Source organism: Pygoscelis adeliae, unplaced genomic scaffold (genome assembly GCF_000699105.1).
Source record: "Pygoscelis adeliae isolate BGI_AS28 unplaced genomic scaffold, ASM69910v1 Scaffold96, whole genome shotgun sequence".
Classification (NCBI taxonomy): domain Eukaryota; kingdom Metazoa; phylum Chordata; class Aves; order Sphenisciformes; family Spheniscidae; genus Pygoscelis; species Pygoscelis adeliae.
This window is the reverse complement of record NW_008824935.1, coordinates 1,564,059-1,585,163: the sequence shown is the minus strand read 5'-3', so window position 1 is coordinate 1,585,163 and position 21,105 is coordinate 1,564,059. Positions and strand designations below refer to the sequence as shown.

Sequence of the window (21,105 nt, the reverse complement as noted above, 5' to 3'; positions counted from 1 at the left end):
AACAAAAACTATGAGCTTTTATTATGCGTACATGCATTATGTTTACTCTTCCGTAGAATGTTCTATGTGAAGTAATGTGTTTCTTGTGGAAATATTTTACAGACTCCTGGCTTGAGAGCACACTCTGGAAGGTTGCAGTGGTTTGCAAGAAGGTGTTTATCAAGTAATCAGGTATGTGGCTTGTATGATGTCTTCTATGTAACTGTCATTATATTGCAAGAAAAATTGTTTTGAAATATTTCATTGCGTGATTTTTATGTTTGTGAAAGGACGTGTGACAGGCTGATGAGGTGAACTTAATGCTCTGTGTAAATGCTGGTGTATACTTAAACAGAAATATTATTTTAGTTGAATGCACACAGCATGTAAGTGTACATATATAGAAAAAGAATTGTTTGGCTGAGGTATAACTATGTTCTTCCTTCTTTCTTTTAAAAGATGGAGGCTTTGGAACACTTGGTAGAATTAACTCAAAATCTATTTGAATGCGATAGAGATGAGATGTACTACTGCCTGCTTCAACTGTGTGGTAAGTGAGCTTGTGATCTTTTTTATGTTGTAATCTCTTTTCTTTTGTGGTTGGAGATAGGAAATAACCCTGAATTGGAGAGGAGTTTTATCCCGATAGGCAATTAGCCTGGATACTGTTTCTTGAGGCATCTTGCGGGGGAGAGAGTAAAGGTTTTTTTTACCTGCAGACCTCAACACTTACATAGAACTTTACAAGTCTTCCAATCCATGCTATTGTCTTGTGTCCTAATTTGAAAGTTTACTCTGTTTTGGTTTTTAATATGCTTAAAGAAGAAAAACTGCTCATTTGTTATATCTTCATAACTGATAAAGATCTGAAGTCTCCTGTAATTTGATCTAGTTCTGAAAGGTGCATTTTTAAAAAATACCAATTCTTCACCAGCTACAACCTAACTTTTGCATCATTTATAGGAATGGAACAGTCTTTAAAATTGAAAGTTCATTTCTATGCTACAGACTTAGTGTAGGATGTATCTGTAGTGTTTTTCATTTCCTCTTTGCTGTATTTTTCAGTCTGTGCTGGTTTTGTTATTCAGTGTATCATGCTGTATTGTACATAATAAAAATTTCAGAAACTTTAGTTCTAATTATTTTGAAGTCTTGAAAAAAACATTTTCTGTTAAGATTGGATATGGAGCACTAAATAATAAATTGGGACATTGAAAAAAGCATTACAGGGATTGCTTCGTACTTTAGTAACGTGTATATGTATTCATGAACCATTACAGCAATTTGATATGTTTGGTCATGGGAAAACTTGCATTTGAGCTTGAAGTAATTTTAGGCTGTTGCCCATGTATATTTTTCATTGACTAGAACTAGCGATGTTTTAATGCTAAATAAAATACTATCCGAACCCCCTTTTTCTTTTCATATAGTAACGAAAGAGGCTTCTTCCCCATTGCACTTACCACAAGCAGAAGAGATTAGTACTTCCACAAAAAAAATGACCAGAGACCCCTTGGGAACTTTTTTCCTTTTCATTTCCTGTACAGCCTCAGAAAGCTTCAAAACCAAACTGTAGCGTTACCCAGTTCTGGCTTTGCATATACTGGTTCACCGTCAAAAATCAAGTAGGCCTGAAAAGCAATCTTGTCTCAACAGGGAGGGAGCCTTCCTATTTCTCCAGTAATCCTGTTCACCTCTGGCAGTGACTAAGTCTGACAGTGTGCCTGCTAGGAAGAGAATCTAAGAAGATACAATTTATCAAATTCTGTCATGCAAAATCTTCAATCTTCTTTCAAAAGACAAAACTAATTCCATCTATTCAAAGAAGTGGAAAATGTTTGTGGGTTTCTGTCACCTTAAAAGACAAAAACCATGCACGTTCCTGCTTTCAACCATTTTAGATTATCCATCAAAGCTGCCCCATGCACAAGTATGGTAGAAGGTTGTCACTGTGCACCTAAGCTATAACTTCAGATCTATTTTAAGCATATAAAAAAAGAATCTACCATCTAGTCCAAGCTGTGATCAAAAATGTTGAAAACAATGCATTTGGTTTTGTGGAATCTCAGAATAATTTATGCTGGAGAGACCCTTGGGAGTTTTAATTTCAAAGTTAGATCAGATCGTGGCCTTGTCTAGTAAAGTTTTGAGTGCCTCCAAGGGTGGAAGTCAAACAGCCTCCCTGGGCAACCTGTTCCAGGGTTTGATCATCCTCAGATGCTGCATTGCTCCAACTTCTAACCATCACCCTTCATCCTTTGCTGTGCATTTCCAAGGAGAGACTGGCTCGCTCTTCTCTGTCAATTAGGTAGTTGAAGAAAGCAATGAGATCCCCTGTTAGCCTGCTTTTCTCCAGGCTGCCCAAAACTCATTTTCCTCAACTTCCTCTTTTACTTCATCTGCTCCAGCACCATGTCTGTCTTGATGGCTGAATTTGCTCCACTTGCTAGCATCTCTCTTACAGTTGTGGAGCCCAAAACCGGACACAGTCCTCTAGATGTGGCCTCACGAATGTCAAGCACCAGGGACAAACACATGAAAAATTGTTAAGACATTCTCTGTCCTACTCTGTTAACTGCTATAACAATCCGCTTTAAAATGTTATCTGTAGTATTTAGTCCTTAAAACCAATCATTTTCTTTGACTTAGGGTAGTTGCCAAGTTTGCTGCCTCTTCTAAAAAGCTGAAGTGATGCCAGAACCTTGTTGAAAGTGGGCTCGGAACTTGAACCAACCTAGTTACATATCCATGTATTTTCCTAAACCCATGCTGCTCCTGGAAAGAAGAGAACATTGCACTGTAACGTTTCGGTGTTGCGTTGCAATATTGTTTGCAAAGCATCAAGTTGGTGTTTCAAAGCAGCATATGCTAGCAATTCTAGAGAATATTCAAGTGTGTCATGCTGCTTCCAGGTGGCTGCTCCAGCTTTTCCTTGTGTTATGACCTACTTAGTGGGGCCTGAGCTACGGAACAGCTGAAGTTCCTTAACTGAACAGTGGAAGAATAGCTGAAGAGCTGCTGTTACAGGCTGAGATTGCTGTGCGAACGATTCTTTCCATCATCTGCCTTCTGACTCTGCCTTCTTGCCTTGCATCTCTTCATTTCTGGGATTCTGAATTAAACCATGGAATGGACAGATTACAGCTTGCAGATGTTGGGGCTAGGTAGCTGTGAATAGGACCTACAACCAGAAGTCAATGCTCTTCTGGTGACTTATGACAGGAGACACAGGAAACCACCTGCTCTATGTAGTTAAATAGTAATTAACTGTTTTCTTTCACAAAGTTCAGCTTTCTGTTTGTTTGCAGTTTTGTACAGTGGTGCATATATAAATTGCTATTCTTGTTGAAAACAGTTGAAATATTATGTGAATTTGGTAGCAATTTATTAAGTTTTTCTCTTTCAGAAAGCTTAACCTTTTACAGTCTTCAGATACACATTTTTTTTCTTAGTAAAATGAGAGCCGGAAGGCCTAGAACACTTCTTTTACTTGAAAGTGGTAAACTTCTAGGATGTAGATGCTCTAACTCAGTAGCAACATAACCAGAGGATTTCATTTCAAGAATTTCAGAATAGAACTTCAAAGTGGTACCTTAGAGTGTTAATGTTTTGTAATAATTTAGAAATTTTTGTAATTGTTTTTATAATTAACTATCAAGAATATTAGAACTGATGAGCTAGGAGGAACACTTCTGCAATATTTTTGAGTTGATTTCTCATTCATTCATTTGAAAATTCATACAATCCTTTTGGGTGTTTTTCTGTTTGCATATTCTGGTGTCCTCTGTGTATTAAAAGTAGTTTAGAACTTTTCAAGTTCATGATCATATGAAGCAGAAGTACATGATTAATTGATGAATTATTTTCCAAAGATACCTTTTTTGAATCACTTTAGATATGTACGTATACTCTGAATGTGCTTTTATCTGAAGATTGGAATCTTGTTTCAGAGAAAAACGGTGACTGGGGAAAGGCTGAGGCTGTTTGGACTAAAATTCAAGAAGAAAATGTTGTTCCTCGTGAGAAAACACTGACCTTACTGGCTGATATACTTGAGAAAAATGGTCAGGTTGTTCCATTTGAGGTACCTAAGGTAAATGGAGTTTAACTTTTCCTAGCTAACAATACTTTTGAATATATTTCTTTCCATTGAAAAATGTTAACAGATAGCATTACAGTAACTTAAGTTTGTTTGTTTTAAAGGTTAGACATGAAGATACTAGAAGCTTAAGTGCTTCTAATGTGGAAGAAAGAAAAATAAGGTTGCTTTGCAAGAAAAACAATGCAAAAGGTAAACTGAAAACCACTGGGTTTTTTCTCCCCCTTCAGCATTAATTTTAACATTTCAGTTAACTACTGAGCAACAGATGCTTGCTGCTGCTTTTTGTTGGTTTTCTAGTATGTTAGGAAAGGTACATGATAAAGTTACCCACCAATATTCTGCTTCAGAAGCTGATATGAAAAGGATATGCTAACATATTTAAAATGTCATTGGAAATGCTGACTTTTAAATGCATGTTTGAAAGCCAGTCTGCGGTGAAGCTGCCTATTTTAAAATTACCGAAGTATTACTGCTCTGTAGTTCACTTCATACTGTTGGGTTAACACCGTGTTCTAGACTTCCAAATGTGTCCATTAAACACCAGAAACTAAACTTATGTACAGGATTGATGCTAAAAGTACCATTTTTATAGTTCCCAGAAAATCTAGCTGTTTGGTCACAAGTTTTATGGTGTGAGACATGAGAAGTGTAGTGAGAAGAAAGATTAAGATCAAGTGCAGTAGCTGGGACGTGTTTATGGGAAGGTAATTACTTATTAAAAGAAGTTGTTCTGTACTTGCCCCTGCTGTTGAAGTCTTAATAATATCAGATATGGTTCCAAGGTATACTTTAGGTACCTTATTTAAGCTATAGATTTGGCAAAGAAATTAAATAGATGAGATTAAATGAGATGGGACTGTGTAATGGAGATAATCATTGCCCTCTTCCTATCTGGCTTTTATCTGTTAGTCTATTTTGTATTTGTTGATGTTGCAAGGCTATTTATTTCTATTTGAAGGGAGGATTCAATGTGTTGCGTAGTGTCTTCAGTTTCTTTACAACTAAGATTAAAGTTGTCTATGTTTTGCTGTAGAATTTGCAGACTTTTCCTCCTGTTGTTCCTCCCCCAAAGAAGTACACAGACTGTAAACAAAAGATCAAAATCTGTGTCCCCGCAGTTCAGTTTCCAAACCCCTGTGCCTGTGGGTGCCACCCCACAAATAAAATGGCCTTATTGAGAGATCACTTCAGATCAATTCTGCTACGAAAAAGTAATAGCTCTTCTGTGCAAACTTCCCTGCCTCAGATAAAAACAGAATTAACTTACGCATGGGTATTTGCCTTTGTATATAGAAAGGAGGAGTGTACTTGTGCAGTTCCTGTGGCTCAGTCTGTGTAAATCATTGGAAATCCATTCCTAGCCATCTCATCCCAAAGCAGGGTCACAGAGTCAGAACTAGCATTACTGGACCTTTCAAGGGGGGTCGGAAATCAGTCCATTTCTAGCATTTGCCAAGGTGCAGAGCACTTGAATGTTGTGGAAATCCTTATTTTCGTCGCCTATACTATGACAAATAACTAGGTATCTCACTTGAAAGCAGATTAGAAAATAGAATTAAATACGTTTGAAAAAAAATAATTTTGCTGAATGAGGAAGATTTATAAGTTCAAGATACCTAGTTATTTTCTTCTCTGAGTGTTATTTTACAGGTTGAACACACATATTTTTAAGCTTTGAGTTTTTAAAAGAAGAATCTTTGTCATTCACACAGTTAACTTCTGTTGTTAGTGAAATGACCCTATAGAGTTATTCAGTTACAAGAGCACTGATTAGAAGTCTAAAGTGGAGTCTGGATATTCTGTATGTAGGGAGTGCAGTCTCATGTTATGTATATGAATTTAAGAATCGTGTATTATGGCAGACATGAAGTTAATGTTTTCAGGAAATTATTCATGCTGGTACATTTTGGTAATCAAAAGAAAATGAGAAACACAGAAATATTTTCACTGAAAACCACGCAAAATTAATGGGAAAACCATGCAAAATTAATGGAATGCATGTATTTATTATCTAGGAATACATTATTCCTAGAAAAGTGTCCTGTGCCTTTGATACCATAAATGATCAAGTGGAGAGCAGGAGGAAACTAAATATGCCTTGGACCTTGCAGGGAGACTAGTGTAAAATAAAAACATAAAATGTAACTGCTAACAGTCTATGATGACGTTTGATACTGAATTTATCAGTAAATTATTCCTGCATATTCTTTTATTTACAGGTGCAGTATTTGAGATGAGGGGGTCTAGAGCTATTGGGAATTAAGTGAAAAAAGGCAAATGTTGAGAAACAGTTCTCTTAGCTTTTATGGTTTTCTTAAGACAAAGTTGTCACTTTTATATAACAGTATAATGTAATTTTGATATGAATGTAATAGGGCAGGATATAACTTTTTATCAACATCAGCTTTTTGATAGGAAAAAGATTAACTTAATCTCGTTATGTACCTAATTTCATGAACTTATCAGCTCTGACATGGAGGTGTTTTGAAAATCTGTTCTCTGAAGTGCTTGATTTATGCAAAGTCATATTCTCATTTTTATCTTGATTCCTCAGTGTGAGAACTTGACTCTAGGGGATCATGTTACACATAGCCCAAACAGTTGCAATTGCTGAAACAAATTTGACTGTCTTGAGAACTGAGACTTTCTCAGCAAGTTGTCACTTTTCTAACAAATCTTGCTACTTGAAATAGCTACTATAATACTATAATATGATTTTGAAACTGAGAACTTCCTCTTTTGAATACTAATATATTTTAGTAATTTTAGATGCCATCTGAAGAAGTAAGAAGCTGATAATACCTGATCAGGCACATGTCTCAATTTGAGACTCATCTAGGTATACTTCAAACATGCTACTTGCACTGATGCAAAATAAAGTTAAGAAAATAATCTGAATAGGGTAATCATTCCGAGGTTGGTACTGACATGCACAACAAAACATCCTAGAATAGGAGAACAAAACTGATACAAAGATTTTTAGTTCTTCATTGAACTAGTCATTACAAAAAAGTTTTAAATATATTTCTTTGTAGAAATAGATCTTATATTTTGTGGACTCTGGTAATTGATGGTAACGTATGCTTGACATCGTGTCCACTGGTGGCAAGGCCCATTTCTGTACCCAAGCAATGGAAAGCAATATTCAAACACAGGGTGAAATCAGGTGAAATTCAGTCTGAATACAGCAGAGCTTTTGTAGGAGTCTCCAAACATAAGGAGATTTTGGCTTTAAAAAACAGAAATTGAACAGGCTTTCATGAGCAGAAAGAACAAACCTATCACCAGTCAGCTATGTTTTTGTTAATGAAGTAATTAGTTACACTTGTAATAGATTTTACCAGTGGAAGGGTTTTTGTTATTGTTAAATGTGATTGCTAGTCTACTGGTACCTCAGGTTTCAGAAAAGTGGAAGGAAAAATGTCTTTCCCACTGAATTTAAGCATGAACACTATGAATGCTGGTGTTCAGCATCTGAGCAGGCAAGAGAGTTCAGCACATTGCAGTAGGCCAAGCTTTAAACTCAGACCTATAAGTAAACACGGTAGAGGATTTCAAGATCTTTCCTGTGTTGTCCTGTTGTTGTTTTATTGGTCTTTTGGTTGACAATGCCATCACAATTGTAATGTCAGACATCAGTCATATTCTCTCCCCATCTCTCTCGTGTGTCTGTCTCTCCCGTATACATGAAACTCACATACACAGAAGTGGATTTAATTTTTACTCTGATATTCTTATCCTTTATCTCTGTTCGTATATATATTTAATGTAGCTCCAAGCGGCCAAAGTAGATTATGGATGGCAATGTTAATTCTAATTACTAACTCAGTGTAAGAGTTTGTGTGTTGTAAATAATAGATTTTATGCATAGTCATTGTTGTGCGTACATCTCAGGAGGTTTTTATGTATACTCTTTCTTTGAAGATTTAAGATTCAAACCAAAAGGCACACCAACAGTTTTGGTTTGGGGAATGCCAGCTTAAAATTCCGCAGTGCACTGTAGTAAGTGCTATTAGTGCTATTAGACACTTCTTTGTGACAGTAAGAGTCAAATGAGTTTTGTCTTCATCTTTACTTTCAAAGTATAAGAAAAAAACTTAATGCTTAGCTGTGAAATTCGTAGCGATAGTCCACGTATTTCTGAAAAGTTTTAAAAGGTATTGTGGCTATGATTTGAATTAGCAAAGGGATTATTTTTTGAGTTTCATTAAATGGAACATGCAGTCACAGTTCAGATGTAAAAGATCATTTGTGGTTCTTTAACACAGCTTTCCAGCATATGTTACAGCCTGGATAGCAGTTCTAGCTGCATGTTTATAGCTGCATAATCTTGTTTCAGAAAAATAAATGACTGAAAAGTGTGCTTATCATTTTTTCCCCCTTTTTGGTAACATCTTTTCATACACTGACAGTTATTGTGAATGCATGAAATAAAACTGTTAATCAGTCAAACAAATGCAGCGTAGTTTACTTGTTAAATATCTGTATATTTGTAAATTGTATGTTTTGTATAAATCTTGTCGTAGCCAAATAATTTGATCTCCCCATATTGGAATCACCTCCTATATTATTTGTTAAATGCTGTTGTGATCATGCACCAGACACTGTAGCTATATACCCCAGAATTAGGTGTTGCTTGAAAAATCCCGAGTCTTCCCCTTCTAACCAGCTGTGTTGGTATTTAAGCAGCAGCCACATGTAGAAAAAACAGCGGTAGCTGTAGAACTTTTTGTTCTGTGGAGGTATGTGTCAGTTGCTTGTTGTATGCAAGCAGTTTTGAACAAGCTGTGACCAACAACTTCGGGCTCAAAGATGTAAGCAGAGGATAAACAGATTTAAGATGGACCTTTTCAATGAATAGCTGATTTTTTTTTTGATGATCAACTTCATTGCAATATGACACTTCATTTTCACTTTTTTTTCTCTTCTTTTTTAGAGGCCTACAATATTTTCCTGAAAATGCAAGGGAAGAATGAGTTTCACTATCGTTCTTATGGCACCCTTATAAAAGCATTGTTAACACAGAATTGTCTTGAAGAAGCCATGGAAGTGAAACATGCGTAAGGCTTTTCTGTGTTTGGGGGGGATTTTAATGGTTTGGGGGGATGTTTTGAAGTAACTTCTGGATCATTTTCAGGTAAGTCCTTATCTTTCAATGGGAAAACAGGTCATGACTGGTAATTAGGAGTTATGGTAAGAAATACCCCAGCGTTTCATAGGGCGATATGCCATATATTAAAAAGGTACTAGAGTGACAGTATGTATTGCTGATAACTCATTTCAACTAACAGTATCAACAGATGTGCTTGGCATCAGAACTGGAAGTCTACCCTTCTGGCAGTCTGCCTTTTTCTCTTTAGAGCAATATCCAAACAGACAAGATTCTTTCACTTAACTGCCCGTGAGCCTTCCCCTCAACGCCCGTCCCTGCTGCTGTCCTACTCTACCCACGCTCCTTCACAGCTGGCTGCCTGCCAAATGCAAAATGGTACATTTGACTGTGATGCCAGTGGCTAGGAGATGACCATAAACCTTAGATCCAGCTCTTACTTCTGAAATAAATCCAACCTGCTGTCACATATTATTAGAATCACCAGAATTTAATTAACCTTTAGTTAATTAAACCTTTAGTTGTATGGTACACCATTTGCTTTAATTATTGCCTGTAATGTGTACTCTGGTCAGATTATAGGCTTCAAAGTAGAAGTGTTAACTACTCATCAATGTAGAGGTAAGAACAACAAAAATTTAAGTTTAAGTAATTTAAGTCTTTCAGTTTCTTCAGCTAAAACAAGAATAGTGGTTGTCATCAAGTGTGTGTGACTGAATACAGTGAATTTGAAAGTGTCTGTAGGTAACTTACGGGATGCATAGGGCACTATAAAAATCTGATCATTTTTAGAGTCAACTTAGGTTTTGATGTCCAGGAACAGTATAGTGTAAGATGATGTTTATTATTTTCATGTTTTCTTTAAAAGTGTTTAGACTGAAGAAATGTCTTTCACTGAAAAAGTATTTGAGTTCTGCATTCAGCAGAGCAAATAATGTTTTTTCAAATAGGTCTCAGTAACTGGACTTTATGATAAGGAATGTTTGTGCTTGATGGATATATGGCTTATATCAAGGAAGAACTAAAACAGTTTATCAAATTAAGCTCCCTGAAATTGAAGTAACTGATATACATCTTTGTAAACAGAAGATGGAAAGGACATGTTTTAGAAGTACAAAGAATATTGATAAAATTTAGGTAGTTTGTTAAACATATGCAGAAAATATTCATGTGTCAAAAGATGTATTGAAAGATTCTTTGGGGAAGAAGTTTGAAACTTGCTACTGAAGATTTGTACATGCATTGACTGCTTCCCTGCTCTGTGGCTCAAACACACTTGTGAGGAAGATGCACAAAGTATTGCATGTTATCAGAAGTAGTTTGCAGATTGGAAGAGCAGAAAGAAGGTGGTGGCTTGTTCCTAGTATTTAGATGATTCAGAATTCCCGCTTTAGATAAGTGTTTTAGTATGTAAATTCAAAACGCAGGAAAAAAATGAACAAAAAAATTTAAAGACTAAAAGAGTTGGAGATGTGTTTTAAAGGACTAAGCCTCTGAACCTTGAGATATTTAGGAAAAAAGAAAATAGGATTTAATAAGAGGTTCTATTCTTGGTCACTGGACAAAGCTAACCATCATAATAAACCCTGTGCTTTTCAGAACTCTCATACTCCATCTTGTAGCATAGAAATGCCAAATAATGACATTCTAAGAAGCCTGTAACAGCTCACTATTGCATCAAGACAGAAAATGCTTCATACTGGCAGTGTTCACGGTGTTTATCTGTGCATCTTTTTTTCTAGTAACAAAATCATGCTTACATTAAGCATTTTCGAAAGTCTGTAAGTTTTAAATTATTCACTGAAATAGAGAAAGTGATTGTGTGTGTATACATGGTTGAGGAATAGCAAATCTGTGTGTTTCGCACACATTTCTGCATGCTTGACAATTTTTCCAACCTCATATTACAAAAAGATTACTCCTACAAATCCTACATGTGTGCAGTGGCCTGAAACTTGTGCAACTCCTAATATTTCCATAAAATACAGGAAAGCTACCTTCATTTATATAAGCTAACATCTTTTTCTTTTTACTCTGCTTGAAGCCAAATTTGAAATTTAAATACTATTTAGAGAGCCTTAGTATGAGTATTAGCATAGGCAACAAAATAAGTAATTTTTTTTATTTAAAAAGGTCAGATAATTTTAAAACTACCCTCCTGTTATCAGAACTGAGAAACTTCCATGAGAAAGTGATGTGGTGGAAGCAAACTGCACTCCTACTCTGCATTTGGGGGGTTGGGTGGGAATCAAACCAATCAAGCAACCCAGAAGGTTACTGATCTGTTGGTCAACCCAAGTCTAGTTGCTTTGGCATTCTAGCACTGCTCTGAGGAATATTTACTGCATTTAGTCCAAGAAGTTTTAAATAGAAATTCAGGAGTATTAGAATGATGGATTAGTTCTGTAATAGTAGCTAACATCTATTTAATCACACCAAAGATTGGAAGATTGGAGAAAGTAAATCCTTTGTTATATGTAATTTACAGTCTCATGCATGAATTGTTGACTTAGGGGCTTTGACAGATGGGACAAAGGGGGGAAAAAAAAAAGGCGGAACTGAGCAGTGGGTGCTTAGGCAGGGATTAAGAGGATTGGTTGGGAGAGTAAGAAAATCCCGAGTCCAGTGACTGCATTTGTGAGCCTGGGAGGCTGAAAGTGACTGAGAGGATAGTCATATTGTGTGTGATGTGGAGGATTTTCTTGGGATTGAGGAGAATAATTTAGCAATGACCCTGCTTACCTCCCAATCCGCTCAGCCTCTAAGTTCAAGTAGGTAGGCTGCTCAGTTGTTTGCCACAAGATGATCAGTGAGGTTTATTTTGATTGCTGATATGGTAAATGGCAATGCCCCCCTTTTCTGTGTAGAGATTTTGTAATCTAGAAATGAACATTTGTAAAGTTATCCTTATATATTAAAAATGTGGCTATGTGCCGTTTAGGAACGGGAACATTTTGTAGTATAAGATCAGTGTGATTGCCGGTTAGTCTCTCTTGACTAATTTCCAGAGTGTTAGAAAAGCTTTAGCAGTGTTATTAAAGATTCTCTTTGCTATAGATAGGTGAAGTTTTGTATTATAGGAGATAAAGAATTGTTAAGCGAAATACAATTTTAACGTGGCTAAGGCAGCAAATGTCGTATGTTCACTTTAAAACCTGTATACATCTAGATGACAGAAATTTGAAAATTAATCAACCAAATGATATGGTGTTAGTTCATAATATGCTTTAGTTTATGTTTAAAATATACAGTGCTGAAAATAAATGTTTCATTTTTATTGCTGAAAGAATAGTTTTACATTTTATAATTATGGTGACTATTGAAAAAAGAAGAAAAAGTATCCAGCTTAGGATACAACAGAACAATGCAGGGCATGCAGTTATTTTAGTCATCTAATATGTCAGCATTCAAGAATCTGAACCGATTGTTTAAAAAAAATCTTGTACTTTGTTTCTTTTGTTGCTCACTTCCAACTTTGTCATCTGTCAGAATGCAAAAAAAAATTATCCTTCTATAACCATTGACAGGATAACACAAAAGCTGTCTCCAGGTCGATATTTTGCAGCAATATTTTTAACATACGAACAGTAGTTTTTATAATTTCACCTTGGTGCTCAACCATTTATTATCGTATCAGAAGCATGTCAGTAATTCCTTTCTAAATGTCTGCTTCTTTTAGTGCTGAGACCCACATCAAGGGCTTCACACTGAACAGTGCTGCCAGCAGCCTCCTCATCATATCGCAAGTTAGGCGGGATTATTTGAAAGGTATGTCACAATGCTTGACCTTTACGTCACATTAATGCCTCTGCAGATTTTTCTTGTAACGCCCTTCGAATACTTGGATAAAGGAGTCCATTTAGCAAATTACCTGCTTATCAAGAGCCTTTTGTGGTAGCTGAGAGACGTAAATTACTGTACATGCATTTATAATACAGCTTGAATATGAATGTACTTGTCATTTGACCACTTAGTCCAGTTTCCATTCCATTTAACACAAGATGGGTTTTCTTAAGATGAATCACAGCTCTTCAGACATGCAAAATTTGTGCTCCAGAACGAGAGAAAGTACAGGCTTTCAAGTGCGTTAAAATTCACAGCACAAGTCATTTTGCTTTGGAAATTAACATACTTTAGAGCATCTGAAACAATTCCCAGCAGTTGTTTCTTGCATATTGTGTTGGTTGTGTGAGATACCAGATGAGTTAAATTGACTGTTAAATGTGCATGATTGTGCACAAAATGATTATAATATTGATTTAAAAACTTAATCAAATACTTTTAAATAGTTCTCAATACCAACAGTAACAAAATATTCAGTTTGGTTTTCTCTTTAATGTAACCATGATGAAAGAAAAGAAAATGGTGGCTGAAGAGTATGTAAGGGTACCCAACAAGATGGTGGATAAAGTTTGTAGTTGTCTTATTTTAGTTCTAAGCATTGGTTGTTTTGCAGCCTGGAGTTCAGCTCCACAGCGTTACATTTTACTTATTTAGTTGTTCCGTAGAACTCTTGTGAGAGAGGAAAACTCTGCAAGCACATAGTTTTACATGCAGTGCTGTGTCTTTTATCCCTGTGCAAGCGTAAGTACAGTGTTGATACGTATTTTCATCAGTACCTTTAAGCGTTAAAGCAGCTATGTACAAAGAGAATGTATTACACTGAATTGGGTTTTACTTTCATACCAGAAGGCATACCAGAAAATCTATTTTTGATCCATTCTGCCATCAGTTAATTTTATTTTATTCCATTATTCGTAGCTGTAGTAGCCCATACCCATGTAACATCAGCTACATTAAAATACTTTAAGATGAGCATTTAGACGCATCTAGACCTGTACAAGAGTACATCACTTGTACTCTTTCCTGCAGCTGATAAACTTCTCTTCTTTCAAATTCCTTTCCCATTCAGTCTCCAGTCTGACATCATTGCCAGGTGTCATCAACTGAAGTATTTGTGAATGCAATTGCTTCTCTTGCTCTTTGCAAATCTTAAGTTTTTGCAGCTTTCAAGTCCTTCACCTGACTTTCCTGTCTGATTTTATTCTAACAAATTTTCTGCTTTTTCTTGTCTGATGTGCCATGAAGTTTTGCCAGTTCTTCCTAAATATTGCACACCAAAAATCTTCACTTCTTTAGAATGTCACTGACGTTTCTGTATTCTGCCAATCTCTTCTGCTAACTACATGATTTCTTTTTAGCTAGCATACTAAATTCTCTTGCCATGTCAACCCTCTCCCTTGCTGTACTCTAAAAGTGTTTCGTTTTGCACAATACAAAGTTGCTCAAGAAGTCTGTGGAATTACATTGTTTTGCAAAACTACATTTTCCTTTATCTCGTGCATTGAACAAGCTTTACTTTGGTAATTTAATTCAATAGTCAGACTTGATCCTTGTTTCTATTTTAATTTGAAAGATACTGCTCTTTTTGTAAGTGAAGCCTTGAAAATGCAAGCTACTAAGTATTATAACCATACTGGTCATTTTCTGAGGCTCATAGATTACCCAAAAAATTTTGGGGCACAGTCTTCTTGTAATCTTTTGGTGATGAGCTTCATTTGACCTACATCCTGTGAAGGCTTTCACTTGTGTAAAACTTGCTTGCTTTATCGCTTCCACATATAGTTCACCATCATTCTTTGCCACGTAATGTGGTATAGTTAAAAGTTTTTATGTAGGTTCCTAAGTATACTCGTAAGAGCTCTAATATCTTCTAGCAAGAACTTGGTAAAACCCAGGTTATTTTAAGAGTCAGAACTTGAGTTTCACGGTATGGAATTTGCAGAGTTTATAGGAAAGCCTTTTAAAAGGTAAATGGTCGGTTTTCACAAGCACATAGTTACCTGCTTTTAAGTACTGAAAAATCAAGGGATTGACTTATGAATTCAGATTAATAGTAATGAATGCTTTTGCATAAGGAAAAAAAAAGATACCAGCAGAATTACCTAGTATACTACTAGTACATAATTTCTTGCAGTAGTAGTGCTGCACACATGCAACTTTCAAATCTTCCTCTGTCCTTGTTCTTGAGAAGGCTGGTCATGCTCCATGCTAAAGGGAGGTTCACCCTTGTAGTCAGGAGAGAATTTGAACTTAGCATGTGTTTTAAGTTTGCTTTTTAAATTTCAGGAACCTTGCCCCTGATGTTTTGCTCCTTTTTTCCTCCTAAAAAGAAAGGGGGGGGGGGAAGGATGGGGAGGCACATAGAAAGAAAATTTGCTGCAGAGGAAGGTTAGGCATACAGGATGTTTTTTCTTCCTCTCATGTAAAAGGTAATATTTGGTTTCTGCAGTAGCTGCATATTGAATTGGAATGTTAATGCTGTGGAGTTCAAGTGGGTGTATATTATGTTAGAAGCGTTATCCCTTGGTATTATAATTATTATCTGTGATTAATCCTGCCTGTGCTGGTAAGGAGTAAGAGATTTTTACCAGAGGGGCATGTCTTTCTGTGTGTGTTTGCTCATGTATAATGTAAATTGACAAGAATTCTGGTTAGAGAAATCAGGGTGACTATCTGCGGTGGGTTTGGGAAATTTGTGAGAGATGGACAGGAGATTGATTTTGTGTGTTTTTAACACAGGTAATTGCTATAATTTTAGGAGTTCTTGAGGCAACTGTCCAGTTTTGAGTTTGTTGGTTGTCATATGGAGACTCGTGTCCCGTGCTTTTATTTAAAAACTAAATGCTGGTAAACAAAGTTTTGGTGCACACTTAAAAAGACAAATCTGAATACTAGACTTCAGCAGTTTCAGTAATGAATTCCATTTTTAAACTATTATTAAGTATGCAATATTTTTGGTTTTTAGTAACGAAAATTGATTATAGTTTGGAGGAAAAAACAAGCTGAAAAGGTCATGACTTTAAGGTCATAATGGAGGACATTTATGACACAGCTGCTTTCCCTGAGCTGGATACTAAAATAAATTAGTTACATGTCAAAAGTATCTTAATGCTTTTTACTGAGCAAATATTAAAACATTTTAACCTGAATTACTCTTGAAAGTTTTTATTTGGTGTGTATATATTCAAGTTATAATTCACTATAGCAATTTTGGGGCTTAGGTTCAGCAAGAGAATTATTTTCTGTACATGTTTTTAAAAGGGTAGGGTTAATGATACCAGCAGCAGGGTTGCCTTCTGAACTAAAATCTGATTTCCTTTTCCCTTATTTCTTTACCATCGTTAGATGCCATGGCTGTTTTAAAAGGAATGCTTGACAGTGGCTTGTTGCCTACTAGACCAGCAGTTATTGCGCTCACTCAGACTCTGGCAGAAAAAGGAGATCTAAAGAACCTGCAAGCACTTAAAAACATGCTGGAAGACATCACAAAATCAATTGGTGTATCTGCCTCACTAATCGCTAATGCTATTGCATTGGCTCATACTAAGAAGTAAGTATTTCTAGGACTGGTACATGTAATTCTTTTAAGCAGAGTAGTGAGAAATGACTTGTATTATCCATTTCATTCTCTTTCCATTCTTACAGTGTCCTACATGTTATAATTCTGGTCAAGTTGCGCAGTGTGCTGTTCAGTTCTGTTCTGGTATCGTTTTCCAAACACATTTGGGGTTGAAAATCATTTAATGAAATACAGAGATAGCTATGAAGCATTTGGGAGAGCATAAGGTCTTCTCTGGTTGCGTAATTTAGCTTTGATACCTTTGTTCTAACATGTTACACCTCATGTGAAGTGTTCTCCTTGGTCTTAGATCAAAAGCCCTATGAAATCTGAATGTGAAATTGAATTACTTCATCAGTATAAAGGTAAAAAAATCTTGGAACTTAGCACCCACAGATTATGCATATTATACTTGTTTGGAAACAAAAATCTGCTACCTGTTCCAGTAGTTGAAATGACAAAATATTATTGTGTTTACCCTCCAAATGTGAAAGGCAGACATATGTGTGGAGTGGTGGGGTTTTTTTGTCAGAATTATAAAAAAAACTGGCTGCTGTGCTGTTTTAGGCCACAGTTTCGATCATGCTAATTATCCCCACACTTTGAGTATCTTTTGATTCAACTGTTTAATTCAGTATCGTGTTCTGCCTAGCGTTTTTGTTTTAGTTGATACATTGGTACTGTGCTAGTTTATCCTTTGTATAAAACTGCACTTCTGGGAGAAAGGGCATACTGTGAACTTCTCAAATATGCTTTGCCAGAACCAGTCTTCAGGAATCCTACATATTCTGTTACTTTATTTCAAACCAGTTTCATCAGGTAGAGCTCCTGTGTCTAACTTGGCAGGAAAGCTGTACAACTGTGTAGTACATGACAGATACCTGATCGCCTCAGGCATGCCAGACTGGAGAGAGAATAGCCTCTGAAGTGTTTGGAACAGCAAGAAGAGTTGAATTGAAGGAGAACCATGCAGGCCAGTTCCAGCAGTGAGCTCACTATATTTTCAGCCACTGAAAACCAATCTGTCTGTAAAGGACTGATCCTGTAAATATTTAGATCTGAGTGGTCCTTGGCACACAGTTCTAGTGCATTGACTTTTGCCTAAATTAAACACTCCAAATAGGTGACATACTTCAGGATTTGTCTCATAAGCTGCGTATTTTCCTATATTTCCACATCATAAGTGTTGCAAAGTCATGCCATGTTCTTAAGACGTAGATTGGTGACAAGAATAAATAAATAAATAAATTGCTGTATGGAGGCACAGGTTATTTAAGCAGCATCAACTTTTCATTTCCCATACCAAAACTAGCTTGGATGTATGAAAAGACTTAGCAGCACCATAAATAATAATGCACCTTATATATTCTTAAATATCTTGCAAGCTGTACCTTGAGAACTATGAAAACCAGATTCTTACAGATATTTTTAATACCTGTTCCTTTATTGGTAGATTCATGTTTCTGATATAGTTTTCAAAGCATTTTTCATAGCTTTCAAATGTGCTGCTTTTTCTGCTTCACCTAAAAGCATTCATAGTGCTCCAATTTTCTTTTTCAATTAAATTAGTTTTTAGAGTGGACTGATAAGAGATGTTGTCATTGGAACTTTTTAGAATGCTAGAAGTAGAGTTTACACTTCAGTGTGAATACTTCCTGCATTATTTTATTAGCATTTGCTATACTTAGGCCATAAGATTAAAAGTGTTTAGACAAGGTACTGACCAAACGACATTTACTATTGTCTTTTGCATCCAAAAAGGCAGGCATGGGAAAAATCGGGTAAATAATTAATTGAATAGCATTAAAAAAATACTTGAGTTGCGTGCATTAATTATTCAGATACCTTCTGTTAATGTTTTGATTTTGCCTTCTAGATTTGCAGAACACACTTTCCTAAAGCAGCTAGCTGAACTCTTAATGAGGAAACAAGTGTGTCAAAATTACTTAGGCTTTGTACAGATCAAAGGTCGTTAAAAAAATTTTCCTTATGGGTCAATTTATTCATTCAGTCATAAATGGTTTCACTTTTACAATATCTGAACGAAGTCATAGGTATTCAACCATTCCTGGGAAATATAACCTTAATGTAGAAAACAAAAACTTTAATATAATTGCTTCTTTAGGTTTAGAAGTCTTGATTTCAGAAACTAAGCCAGTTCAATCTCTTTTCCTAGCAATGACCTTGATGCTGCCATGGAGTACCTTGAGCCTCTGCTTATCTCTGGTGCACAGAATCCTGATCAAGCTGTCAGAAATATTTCCTATTTGTTAAGAAAGGTGTCTGAGGAAGGATTAGAACCAGCTTTGGAAAAATGTAAGTTAATTACAATGATATTTAAATATTCTGACTAGACAGAGGTGTTATGAAAGAGCTATTACCTGTAAAACCTGCTCAGTCAGCATAAATCGTGCCGGTGAAGTTTACAAAAGTGGCTTTTCAATCAGAGATTTTCCTTATGTACCCATCATTTTGCAGTTGGTGTGATGGCAGAACGACTGGCCAGTCAGTTTGGAATTTACAGACCTGTCACAGATCTTTTCCTTCAATATGTCAGCGCAGACAGAGTGGATGATGCCAGATCGCTGATACAGGTAATGACATAACAAGAGAGGTACAGAAATGCTTACAGCTCTTCAAAGGTTAGCTGAGAAATTGTCAAAAAGAGGTGTTGTATAGCATAGGCTAGTACTAGTATGCTTTTGAATTACAGTGTGAGAAGCAGTAGCACAGTTTAGACTATTCCAAACTATGAGCTAGTACTCTGGTACAAATAGTACTAGTGGGTGCCAGAGTCGGAAGGTTTTTTGTCTTCTAACAACCTGAAGGAAATAAAGGAAGACTTGTATATTGCTTGAAATTCCATCCAAAGCAAATATTCTTTTTTAACTTTTCTGCTAGACAGCAGTTGCTTCCTGCAAACCATTTCCTTGCAACTTCTCACATAATTTCTTAAGTGCTGTAGACATAATAATACCTTACAGCTGTACAGTTTGCAAACCAGAAGCAACGTTTGCTTTTCATGGACCTTATTTTACTTGGTTGCTATATTGTATGTGCTGTATTCAAGGTTTATTAAGAGCTGAATTTGCTTTCTATTCACTTTGAGTGTCACAGATGCATTAAAAGACAAATGCTGGTCTCTGGGCCGCGGTCTCAGCTGAGTTAGCGATCTTCAGGGAATGAGACAACTGCATTCGTGCCATTTGTACAGAGGTGGGATGAACTGTAGGTGATGGGGGCTGCCGCTGACAGCGTGCACGAACAGGCTCCGTCAGGGAGGCTCATCCCAGCAGGTGGCAGTCCAACAGTCACGCCGATTCTGCAGGTTGTTCTGCGTGCGTAGGCTCCTGCCTCAAATTGAGGCCTCTTACCGTCTCCTGGTAGTGCATACTACTCATTTAGCAGTTCCTAAGTATTTTAAGCTGTTAAAGAAAAAGCTCTGCTTCATCCGTCAGATGTTTTATGACACTCCGAGACCATTTTTTGAGAAGAATGCATACCAACAAATGTGTTCAGTTACTTCTGCTATGGTGTGAGGTGTATTATTTGTATATTCCCTGCTCTGGAATATTACTTCATTTATTGCTTTGCCTAACAGGTTATCTGAGTATTAAATTAAAAGGAGACTGCAATTTTGATATAAAATGCTCTTGCAATATAGCATGAAACATCAAAATGCAAAAAAATCTCAAGTTATTTTACTCTTCCTGATTTTTTGATTGCTCTTTCATTGAAACGAATTAAATGGAATGAGTGAATGAAAATCAGTTACAATTGCTTACTTTGTGAAGATAGGGGGGTTTGCATTTTTAAGTGAAATCTGCGTGGCATTAAAATGTTTCAAAACATGGAATAATTTCCATTCATATATTCCCAAAACTTCTTATTACAACAGCATCCAACTGTTGGAATTAAATTCATGGCTCTATAGCATACTTGAAATAACATTGTATATGCTATATCTTAGAGGACAATTTAAAAATATTTCGTGTTAAGTGGACATTAACAGATAAGCTCGAGTTGAAACTTCTGTGTATATGAGAAAATTTGGTTTTTATATGGTGCAGGAAAAACTTTCAGTTGTGTTTAAACTTTCTTGGCTGCTATTGTGGGTCTAGCATTTTACTAATGGGTAACTAGAAGATAGTAATAATCACTGTTATCTTCTTGAAAAGTAAGCCACAATCTAAATTAATTATTTTGCTTGTAATAATCTGAAATATTAGTATACCATGGTATATACATCCTTGCTTTCAAAAATGCATCTAAGAGTCTATTTAAAAGTTCAAGAAACAGCAACAGTGTCTTTTGTACTGTCTGGAGGGAGAATGCTTTTACTGACTGAAGTCAAAAGTGGTTTAATATTTCAGCATGAAAGGGGGCTGTGGAAAACATTTCTCCAACTAGACTGTCTCTTTCCTCTCAGGGCATCCTTATTTCTTATGCTGACAGTAGGTGAGAATGGCTAGAATCAGTAAATAAAATGTTGCAAGTTTCTCCCATGAATAT

General features: G+C 36.1%; 1 protein-coding gene across 1 annotated transcript in view; it reads left to right on the top strand.

Moving 5' to 3' along the window:
* Positions 1–21,105, top strand: part of LRPPRC (leucine-rich pentatricopeptide repeat containing) — an 83,446-nt gene that overhangs the window by 54,507 nt on the left and 7,834 nt on the right. The window contains exons 25-33 of the mRNA XM_009325326.1: positions 103–171; positions 439–529; positions 3,930–4,072; positions 4,183–4,270; positions 9,018–9,141; positions 12,871–12,959; positions 16,380–16,584; positions 18,770–18,909; positions 19,072–19,187. Coding sequence (XP_009323601.1) covers positions 103–171; positions 439–529; positions 3,930–4,072; positions 4,183–4,270; positions 9,018–9,141; positions 12,871–12,959; positions 16,380–16,584; positions 18,770–18,909; positions 19,072–19,187 — 1,065 coding nt within the window. The remainder of the gene's footprint in view (positions 1–102; positions 172–438; positions 530–3,929; positions 4,073–4,182; positions 4,271–9,017; positions 9,142–12,870; positions 12,960–16,379; positions 16,585–18,769; positions 18,910–19,071; positions 19,188–21,105) is intronic.